A 12082-nucleotide genomic window follows, 5' to 3' on the forward strand; every position below is an offset into this window, starting at 1 on the left:
AGCGAGCAAAGGGTCTGAATACTTAGGACCATGTGATATTTCAGTTTTTCTTTTTTAATAAATCTGCAAAAATGTCAACAATTCTGTGTTTTTCTGTCAATATGGGGTGCTGTGTGTACATTAATGAGGAAAAAAAATGAACTTAAATGATTTTAGCAAATGGCTGCAATATAACAAAGAGTGAAACATTTAAGGGGATCTGAATACTTTCCGTACCCACTGCATGCTTTTCATGAATGAGTTTTTCATAAATGTGCTTTCAAACAACAACTTACAACAAAACCGATTTGCATGAAAATAGCTAACTTTTGCCACAATATCAGTTAAAGTCAACATTAATTTATTCACTTTCTCATTACTTTCTCATGTTCCCAGTCTTATTGTGCACAATTTGTCGATAAAGGCTTTTTTCCCAAGATGTGATTTTAATTGTAATGTGAAGTCTTTGTAACCTTCCAAAATGTAATAACTTACTTCGCCTCTGAAACAACTTTACATTTCATGTGACATCACCAAACCCTCTTATTTTTCAGCCCCTCCCCTTCTAACCAAAAAGCCAGTCTAGTCCCACCATACTTTTTTTCTCATTGAATATTGTTTTTCACTCGGAAACGTAATATTATGGAAGTGAAATAAGTTTACTTTAAACATTTACAGACAGCATTTAAAGAAAAAAAAGTTAATTTGTTAAAGCATTAAGAATGCACTAAAGTTGTGGTACAAACCAGAAAGTGGTTTGCTTTCCAACTAGTAGCTGATTCACACTTGCGGCTTGATCTTTATCCAATATATTTTTTAGATAATTATATTTGTTCTTTAAAATATTGCTGTCTACACAACTATATATGCTAGAAATTGCATCATTTTGAAGCCCCTTATTTTACAGTAAAGCTTATGAATCAAACAATACAGTCTTGCTTTCTGACTGAGTGACATTTGAAAAGCCTTTCTTGTGTCCCACGAGCTCTCTCTCCCACTCATTATTGTCTCCTGTCTCTCTCACTGGTAAACAGAGCAAAAAAAAAGCCATGGACATGGTATGTTGACTCTCCTGTCGAACAAAACCAAATGCGACGCTCCGTTGAGCGTGAAGGGAAGCAGAGACTCTGCTCTATGAAAAAACAGCTCTCTGTGGAAGAGCTATTGCTGGAATTACGTGCTTTCAGCATCCGCACTAGGAAGGTCACATCGCAGACCGCCACTTTAATGGGAGGATGCACTATAAGGATCAACAATTTATATAGACCATGTTGAAAAACTCTCAAGTGCCCTCCTAAACAGAGGAGGAGTCAATTTAAATGTGTAAACCTCACTCTGATACGAGCGCAGGGCTTAGGTCGGCTCTAATGAAGTCCACTGAGTCGATTTTAACCTCTAGCTTAGTGTGTTTTTTTTTCACATCCTCAGAACATGGACTTTTTCTAGTCGTCTGTTCAATCATATAAGCTTCCCTTCCCCCCATACATCCCCACCCCCACTCCTGTGGCGGAACACGCTGTGGATGCCAGTAAGGTTTTAGCAGATTGATACCACTCAGGCTTGTCATCATTATTATCTAGTATTCTAGTTAGCATGTGTGTGTGTATCTGTGTTAGTAAATTACTACCCATGGATTCAATGACATGGGTCTGCGTTTTGTCAGTTGCTATAGTAACCAGCAACAGGCAGGTGTGAGGTTGATCTAAGGTTGTATGTGTGTAGCCTGTAGCAGTTTAGCATATAAAGAGACTGTATAACAAAACTGGACTACTGTACTTTATTTAGCTTCTGTGAATCAGATTTTTGGAACATTACAGTTTACGAACAGAGAAAGGGAGGGTCTGAATGGACAGCGTGAGAGTCATTAGCTGTATTTATTGCAGCCTCTGTGCTCCAGCTGCACCAGCGTGTGCCAACAGCAGTAAAATATCCATAACCACACGTTTAACAACATGATAGTTTAATCTTTACAGGGAGGAAATTAGTAATTTCCAAAGAATTAAAAAAGAGGAAAGGACTGACGGGAGAGAATGAGGATGGAGGAGCAGAAGAGGTGAATGATTCATTAAAGATTTCCAGTTAAATTCTGCTCAGTCATTAATTCCATAACCATTCGTTACGGAGAGTCTCTGGTGACAGGCTGTTCATTCATTACACTGCACACTTTTGATATTCAACATTGATATGCTTTTCAATACATTATTCTTGCTATGCCAGCTGTGGCGTTGAAATGACTCGCATGACTGAAAATAGCTGCCCAAGTGCATTACTAAGGTATAAATATAAAATATACTCAAGTAAAAGTACCATTACTTTGCAAAAAATATAGTGTGAGTAGAGTAAAACTACTTGAGTAAGATTAAAAGAGTAGCTTATTTAAAAGTACTGTACACTGTACATTGCAATTTAAAAATTTAGAAACCACTGTACATACTGTATTTCACATTCTCTTTTGCTGTTTGTCAGAAAGAATGAAGAATTCTGTAGGGTCATTCTGTGTCAAATCAACCAAATTTCTTCCCCAGCTCAAATTTGGGGTCAAAATGACGATTTCACCTGAGATTTGGAGCCAGTTTACAGGGGTATAAAACTGACTTTACAAAGATGGCAGCATCATTATTTCATTTTTATACAAAGATTGGTAGGTCTATTAGTAAAATCTGTTGAATTTAGCAATCTTTTTTTTTTTTTTTTCATTATATGCCAATGGTGACAGTTCAAAAATGGCAAAAAGCACTTCTTGTGTTTATTGCCTCAAGTTTGCATGCCTGTAACTCAAGAAGTATTAAAAATATCTTAAATTCCTTTTAGATTCTGGCTCTTAACAAACTTTTTTTTTGTTATCTTATCTTCATTTTAAAGGCTCTCAATGGTTCAATCCCAGATATATGCAGATTTTAATGCGGCTCGATGAGTAAATTGGTAAATTGTACGCATTTTCAGTGTTCAAAAACCATATGTGATACTTTTTTTCTTTTAAAGAAGAATATCTGAAGAACAAATAATGTTGAAACTAGAAATGTATCTCGTGTTTTTCTATCAACTCAATTGCGTAGAACATACCAGAATGCCATTCCTTTTCCAAAGTTTGCATGCCTGTAACTCTAAAAGTATTCAAACATCTTAATGTCCTTCTAGATTCTCATTTTTAATAAACTTTCCTTTTGAAATCTTCATTTTCAAGGCCATATATAGTTCAGTCTCATAGATATGTGGATCTCAAAGCAGCTCCATGTTCAAATTGTTAAATTTTACCCATTTTCAGTTATCCATATGTAACGGAGGCCAGCTAGTAGTTGCTGTGCGATTAAACCTCACTCCTCTGATCTCAAGAGATGCTCTAGCGACTGACACTAGAGGTTGTAGCCTTTAGCCTCCTTGTTAGAGCGTCTGACTCCCACGCCGGAGACCAGGGTTCGAGGCCCGCACAGAGCGGGGCGAGTAGGACCTGGGTCAGGGGTTACACATATATGGCCTAAATTTTAGGAGTAATATGTTAGTATATTAGCATACTACTAGTATACATGGTATACTTTTGCTAAATTAGGAATAGCATATACTAGCAATTTCTTGTATTGTTTCTGTCATATATTGCACAAATTGCAGGAGTAGTATTATACTATTAGTATACATAGTATACTTTGGCTGAATTCAGTATATCAAAATAGCATATTTTTTCTACTCTTGTAAACAAACATACTACTATTATATGTTCCATATGTGGCAGAAATAGCAGGAATAGTATGCTAGTATGCTATCAGTCATGAGGTTAGCAATGTAGGATCCTCAACACTTGTGTGCATTGTCATGGTGACGTAGAGATTACATTACGATGAGTGTTTAGAGGATACACTTTAATTGCTCTACATCAACAGCCTATCCACTATAATCACTCCTGCAGTTACCATGGGAGTAATAGAGCTAATGCAGCTGCCTCTCATAGTTATGAGGTCATACTGCTTGATAACCTGAGAGGGGATAATGGGGTAAAGGGTGTGTTCATGTGTGCTCGGTGACCATGGCAACATACTCGATGAGGAGGAACACCTGGTATTTTCAAAGGATGTCCAACATTTAAATAAAGACATACATGGGCACACACACACACACACACACACACACACACACACACACACACACACACACACACACACACACACACATTGATCTCCATGCTAAAAACAGAGACCATATGGTTTGAGACCCTGGAGGTGGGCACACTAACATATCAAAGGCCTGCTGCTGTTTACTGGTCAGGTGTGGCAAACAAAAGGAAATTAGCTGAATTCAGTTTCTCATTGAGTTGAAATGAAAAGGAAATCATGTTTACATTGATCCTCTGATTAACAGTTCACAGTGTGTGCATGTTTGTATTGGATAGAGAGACAAAATTAACAAGAAACCGTAACTAGACCATTGCAAAGCATCTTTTTAAAGTCAACCTGAAATGAAAATTGACACCATTTACTTTTTTAATGCATTCCTTGTCTTATTGTAAACGATTTGTTGTTAAAAATGTTGGTATTTGTAATTATCAATCAAAATAACACATTTTCAGTCCTAACCACACATTTTTCTTATCCAATATCCTGTTGCAGTTAGAATTACATCACAGAAGTAAAATGGGTTATGATTGGCATTAATTGTTTAAAATTACCCATAATGCTTTAGAACAATGGTGTGAAGTACATACCCTATCATTACTACATGTTCTTTTGAACGTTTAAGGTTGTATGTCATTCATGAGGCATGCTACAACTACTGTACTATCATTTCTATCTTTTTGTATTGTGCCACTTATATCAAGGTAACTAGCCTTCTGTGTAACTAACCATTTGTGTATCACACAAAGGACTAAGCAATGAGTCACCTATGGCTATTGTCAATGATATTTTTGTTCTTTTATGAATCAGTTGCATTCATTTCATCCTCAAGGGGGGGTTCAAAAAGCCAGAACTTTCTCTTATGCACAATAACTGAGTAAATCTATCTTGTTTCTTATCCCTATTTTACTCTCAGTAAAGCCCAAATTTTATACTGAATGGCTGATTTTACTTTTAAATTCTTATGGAAGGGAGAAAAACACACAAGGGAGGAGGGGAACGCAGGATAAGCTCTATAATTATCAATTCCCTGACTCAGTTATGAGACAAGAGATTCAGTCTGCTCTCAGCCTCTTAATAATTTGTGTGTTGCAAAGTGGAGTACACCTCAGTGTCGCAAATGGAACATGAATACCGGCTAAGCAGAACATGAAAAGAGATCTGAAAATGTTAAGGAAATAAGACAAGACTTAACTGTTAAAAAGCCAAGCTTCCAAACACAAAAAGCATGGTTTCATAGCCATATAATGAGCAAAACTCATTAGCAGCTGTAGCACTCTGTGGGTAATCACTGTAATGTAGATGCTTGTTTCACATTTCTTCCCAGTCGAGTCTCTATCCAGATGGGTAAGAAGTGTTTTGAGATGGGCAGTGTCTCTCATTTTCAATCGTCTAGAGGTTTTATGTGGCCTCTTGGCTGAAATATGATCTGTTTTTGCAAAGTGAAATTGGCAAGAGATCTAGCCTGTTACTTACTGGGGGGGGAAAAAAAGTGCTGTTAGGTTGCTGTTAAGTGAAGCTTGGCTTTTTTTTTTCTTTCAGATCGAGGGCCACATTCATCTCTTCATCAAATGCTAATTATAACATTAAGTGAAAGTCAAAATGATCTTAGGTCAAAGCAGAATGAAAACTTATTCCAACTTCCACTGATGGAGTCAAACGGAACATTTGCTGAATAATTCTCTGGGGCCGGATTCACAAAACATTCAGAATAAAATTCTTCCTAACTGCTAATTAAAATTAGATGTTCTTAAGAAAAAATTGAGAACTTTTGAAGAATTTTTGAAGAATTGCACTTAGGAACATTCTTACAAACTTCTTGGAATTTGTATTAAGAAATTTCTTAACTTCTTCCTTAAGACGATTTTTGTGAATCTCATTGCCAAATCCATCTTTACTAACTATGAATAAATATGTTTCAAGTTATAACAAATGCTATTAACATTTGGATGTCACATGCAGTGTAATTCAGTAATATATTTTAATTTCTGTCTTTTTGATGTGTTCTCATCTCAGATCAGCAAGCAGCACCTTCAGACAGTGAAAGATCGTTTCCAGGCCTTCCTGAATGGAGAGACTCAGATTGTAGCCGATGAAGCCTTCATCAACGCTGTCCAAAGCTACTATGAGGTTCATCTATCATTTGGTTTTCTAAGTTTGCATTATAATTACCATATAACACTACCATTCAAAAGTTGGGAGTCGGTAAGATTTTTAAAATGTTTTTAAAATAAGTCTCTTATGCTCACCAAGGATTTACATTTATTTGATTAATAATACAGTAAAATCAGTAATTGTGAAATATTATTACAATTTAAAAACATTATTTTAATATAAAGCTTTTCAGCAGTCATTACTTCAGTCTTCAGTCACATGATCCTTCAGAATTTCAAATTCATTGATAAATAGAAAGTTCAAAAGAACAGCATTTATTTGAAATAGAAATATTTTGTAACACTGTAAAAGTATTTACTGTCACTTTTGATCAATTTAATTAATCCGTTTAATATAATTATTAATTCCTTTAAAAAATCTTACTTTTGAATGGTAATGTGTGTATCAGATCTCTCTTAAAAGGTTAGTTCACCCAAAAATTAAAATTCTGTCATTAATTCCAAAGCCCGTTCATCTTCAGAACACAAATTAAGATATTTTTGATCAAATCCGATGGCTCAATTAAGCCTGCATTCCAGCAAAGCAATTAACAATTTCAATGCCCAGAAAGCTACTAAAGATGTATTTAAAACAGTTCATGTGACTACAGTAGTTCAACCTTAATGTTATGAAGCAACGAGAATACTTTTTGTGCAACAAAAAACAAATAACGACTTTATTCAACAATATCTAGTGATGGGCGATTTCAAAACACTGCTTCATGAAGCTTCGAAGCTTAACGAATCCTTTGTTTTGAATCAGTGGTTCGGAGTGTAAATCAAACTGCCAAAGTCACGCCCCCCAGTGGTGAACCTTTACTGAAATCACATCACGTGGCAGTTCAACCTAATCTCATGAGAATACTTGTGTATTTTTACGTAAAGTGTGGTTCTACCACATGTACATTTACTTACGTTTTCATACACGCAAAAATGTACAATATTGATGTATTTATAGCAATAAAACATAAAAATACTTGCGTTATGATTCAAATTTGAAAGTTGGGCTCTCCAGAGCCTTTATGACATGATTTACGGCACTGATATTGAACGGTCATTGGTTCTCACCTGCTTCATCACAGATTGCACCATGCCGTGTTTCAGTGGATTGACATTTGAAATGAGTGTGAGCCTTCATGGAGAGAAGCCAGATTCATATTTTCATGGATTAATAAGTTAAATTCTGCTCTGTACCCTATAAAAACTATTACCACCAGAGAGGACTGCGACTGCAACTCATTATCATTTGAACTACTTTTGGTACCACTTTTGACATTATCGCAATAAATAAATTATTGTGATTACGCTTGTTTGTCTTTTATTCTTTTATTTATAACAGTATAGTTTTAAGAAATAGTTATGTGTAGGTTTAGGGGTAGGTGTAGAATTAGTGGCTCAAAATTAAAAAAAAAAAAGTGGCTTTTCGCTGAAAAAACGTAAGTATTTTTACGTTTTAGTGCTATAAATACATCAATATTGTACGTTTCAGCACCTGAAAGTTACATAACAATGAGACCAGGCTGTGCAGTTTGATACCTGTTTGATAGACGCTCCGAACCACTGATCCGAAACAACGAAGTTTCGAAGCTTCATGAAGCAGTGTTTTGAAATCACCCATCACTAGATATTGTTGAATAAAGTTGTTATTTGTTTTTTTGGTGCACAATAAGTATTCTTGTCACATGAACTGTTTTAAATATTTCTTTAGTAGCTTTCTGGGCATTGAAAATGTTAATTGCCTTGCTGGCAATGCAGGATTCACTGAGCCATCGGATTTGATGAAAAATATCTTCATTTGTGTTCTGAAGATGAACAAAGGTCTTACGACCTGTGGAATGACATGAGGGTGAGTAATTACTGGCAGAATTTTCATTTTTGGGTGAACTAACCCTTTAAGAGTGCAGATTGGGGAACATACAGTATATGTTTGTGTTCACTGGATCAGCTTTTTAATTTTTTTTTAAATATCTTTTTTCTGTTTGATATAAAAGGACAAGAACCTAATTTGATTTGATAAAACATGGTGCAGACAGGAGAAATGAGCTGAAACCAGAATTCTACAGTACATTCAATCTGGTATTGCAGCAACATGAGGTGATTCACATACTTTAAAAGTAATTTGTACACCTAAAGTAATATATAGGACCTTTTTTTTAACCAATGTTGTTCAAAAATGTCTCTTTCACATGAGAACATTCAAGTTAGATCAGGGACCTAAAAAAAGCTATTTTATTCTACATAAGAGTGGTCTGCCATGTTTATATCATGACATCATGACCAGCTGACTACTGCTCACTTTATCTCTGTGACCCCCATTAAGCTTAATAAATAAGTCCTATATGAAAAATATGCCTGAAAATAAGAATCTTTTGCAATTAGAAACTAAAATGCTTTTTCACAATGTTGTACACCAATAAGTGTCATTATAGAGGGCTGTTGTGTCAGTTGTTTAACTCCCTCAGGTCGGCGGTCACGCCGGCGTGATCACCGCGGTTTTTTTCTAACCAGTGTGAAAGAGACTCAAAATACTCCGTCAGTGTTGCACATACAATTAAGAGCTATACACCATTTTAATCTGTGGAATATCTTATTTTGTGTACACTCAGAGTAAAAACAAAATGTTGTGCTTTTTGTAAAATAAAGAAAACTAACATGATGCGTGATCTCTCGTCTCCCTCTGAACGAAGTCCAATCTGATAGTTCTCAGAAAATGAACTATAACTTAGTGAATACTAATCACAAAAAAATTAGACTTGTGTTTAAAGAAACGTTGAAATGTCAGGTTTTAAATCGTGTAAGTCAAATCGAAAACAAACATTCTGTGTTTATGTAATCTGTATGAAAAGAGAGCCATGTCAGAAGTCCGTGATTCAGCTCATTATCCGCTAATGCGGCCACGCCCACGGACATCGTCTCAATCGTGTATTTATTGTCTTGAAAAGTGTTTTGAATAGCCATAGTTAATGATCTCTGGCCTCTGTTAGTTCAGTTATTTCCTGGATTGCCTATTCTTCTTTAGCATTGGCATTTGTGGACTAAAAGTGCACAGAGCGCCCTCCGGCTGCAAGTATGAATTGAAAACAGTATCCAGCGTTCACAGTGATGACAATAAATAATGAATAAATACTCCTCTGTATAGAAAATTGACATAAACATGAGAATCCATCAATATTTCTCCAAATGTGCATGCTTTTAAGCTAAAAGCCTATATGAAATGCCATAGAGGTAACATAACTGTTCAGACACTTTGTATCATAGAAATACATTATATTTTAATAATAGAATACCATTATTTTAAATTGTAATAATATTTCACAGTATTGCTGTTTTTTCTGTATGTTTGATTTACATTATGATGAGCTTTGAGACATGATCAACAGTGGGTTTTTTCACAGCCTACCTGACTGAAAGAGCTCATTATTTATGCAGCTCATTAGAGCTCTTTATGCGATTCTTTTGTCTTCTCAGGTGAGAATCACCCATTATTCATGATTATTCATGCCTCCACGCATACTGTGTTTCTTGACCAAAGATGTTTTAGAAAATTTAAATCTCTCTATTGTTTTATATGAAGGAGTAGGAATGATAATTTTTACATAATTTTGAAGCAAAAACTCTAGTCTACAATCTCCAATACCCAGAAGTCTTATGAACACAGTTTTAATATATATATTTTTGGCTTTATTTCAGTGACTTAAGTTTTTTGTTTTTTCAATAACCACGCATAAACGTTATTCCTTCAAAAATACAAACATGTACATACATGTTCCTTACATATTATTGTAGCCTAGTTTGTGCTGAATACAGTGTAATGACACTTTTTCCATTAACATGTTTATGAACAACTGAAAAAAGCACAAATGTCAGGGCATGTCAAAACTTCTCCAGGCCCCAAATCAGCCTCAGACCCCTGAGGGTTAAAGAGTAAGTTCACCCCAAAATGAAAATTCTGTCATTAATTACTCACGTTCATGTCTTTCCACACCCATAAGACTTTCGTTCATCTTCAGAAGACAAACGAAGGTCTTTTTGATGACAGAATGCCTTCAGATTTCCTTCCATAGACTGCCTTTGCAACTACCACTTTGATGCTTCAAAAACTTCATAAAGAGATCGTAAAACTAATCCATATAAATCAAGCAGTTTAGTCCAGATTTTCTGAAGGTAATCGATCGCTTGTTGTGACGAACAGATTTAATGCTTTTTACTCGCATGTAAACATTGATCAGCAAACAGAAGCAGAAGCTTAACCAAACCTGAATAACGCACATAAACAAACCTCTTCCGGAAGCTCAAATGTGCTGCGTAACACGTGAGAATGAACCTCATTGGTTACGCAGCACGTTTGAGCTTCCAGAAGAGGTTTGTTTATGTGGTTTCTTTACATCAAAAAGATCTTCATTTGTGTTCTGAAGATGAACAAAAGTCTTACGGGTTTGGAACAACATAAGGGTGAGTAATTAATAAAAGAATTTTCATTTTGGGGTGAACTAACCATTTAAAGCTGAATGAAAGTTAACAACACACAAACAGCAGAAGAAATGCCTTTTAAGCCATATTATATTTATGCAGGTAAAAGTGCTTTTAAATGATGGTGGTACTGAAAAGGCTTGGTTAGGTACCACTGATTAACTTTTGAGGATTTCCAAAGGGATCCTTTGTCCCTCCTATTAATATAATGCAGTTTAAAGGTGACTTTTTTGGAACGTTAAGCTGTCTGCTTTATGCTGATTTGATGAGCAGAGTAATCCATATCTGTGCATATATTAAATACATAAGCAAACTGTTGCAATCAACCTGTTAAATGTTTGAAGTTACATCAGCTCAAAATGAAGAGAAAATAAATCTTTGCAAACCATTTTATAAAACTTTGCCTCGCTGATAAATAAGTAATCTCAAAGTGATACATACTTTAATGTTATTTTAAGGTGATGTATTATCTTTTATGACCTAGAAAAGGTGAATTGGGAATAAATTGCTGCACAGGCTAGAGTACTAGGCGAAAAGGGGATTGCTCTCAGTATGGGTGGTAATTTAATGAGGTGAAACTAATGAGCGAAATGCCTTTGTATTCAGTCAAAGCCAAAGCCAGCTTTTTCAATTCAATTAAACCCTGATACTCTTATTGAATTTGTGCTGGATGTTCCCTCTCTGTCAACTCATCTCCCCTGCTTATCCAGGCACGTTAAGGGAATTGTGTCCACTGGAGAGAGGTAGACTGAGGTAAAAATATATGAGAGGTGAATGGTGAGAGAATACAGAAAATAAAAAGAGTGAAAGAATAGATTATTAAAGAAATATAACCCTAAACCCTTCTATACACTGTCAGCCAGGTTCTGCACTGCCAGAATCACACCAATTTTGTCTTGTTAAGAATCAGGAATCTACTGTGCACTCTATGACACAGGGAAAATCTTGTGTAATTTAAGACAACGTATTTTTCAAGTGTCTTGTTAGCCGTTTAACAAGTTTGCGCTGACCTGCAGCCAATGCTTTTGCACCCAGAAAAATTACTTTGCTTGGAATGGAGAGAAACAGTCTTGGCCTCTAATTTTTTTGAGTCCACCCCCTTCAGAATCTGATTGATGGATTCAGCTAGTCACACTTTGGGGCTTGTTGCTTTAATAAGCCTTATACCACAAAATTCATCTGAAAATGTATATATAATTTACATTTGTATACATATACAGTAATGTAATATACAACATTGATCTGATGCTGTTCTACTAGGGAATACAGATGTTTTACATTCATTTGATCTCAACAAAACCTCTAATTAAAATAAATAAATATAAGTATTTTATATTAGAATGTTACATCTTGCTTTTTGGAAAATTATTATTATTA

The 12082-nt window shown here is 35.3% G+C and overlaps 1 protein-coding gene across 31 annotated transcripts in view; it reads left to right on the forward strand.

Moving 5' to 3' along the window:
• The window catches only part of cadpsa (Ca2+-dependent activator protein for secretion a), a 155217-nt gene that overhangs the window by 16756 nt on the left and 126379 nt on the right, over positions 1-12082 (forward strand). For 30 of the 31 annotated variants that reach the window (XM_048171780.1, XM_048171763.1, XM_048171782.1 and 27 more), the window contains exon 3: positions 6099-6212. In XM_048171780.1, coding sequence (XP_048027737.1) covers positions 6099-6212 — 114 coding nt within the window. Of the gene's footprint in view, positions 1-6098; positions 6213-8239; positions 8330-12082 lie in introns of those variants that run through there. The other variant, XM_048171793.1, reaches the window with a different exon arrangement.

This window comes from Megalobrama amblycephala, linkage group LG21, assembly GCF_018812025.1.
Source record: "Megalobrama amblycephala isolate DHTTF-2021 linkage group LG21, ASM1881202v1, whole genome shotgun sequence".
Classification (NCBI taxonomy): Eukaryota; Metazoa; Chordata; class Actinopteri; order Cypriniformes; family Xenocyprididae; genus Megalobrama; species Megalobrama amblycephala.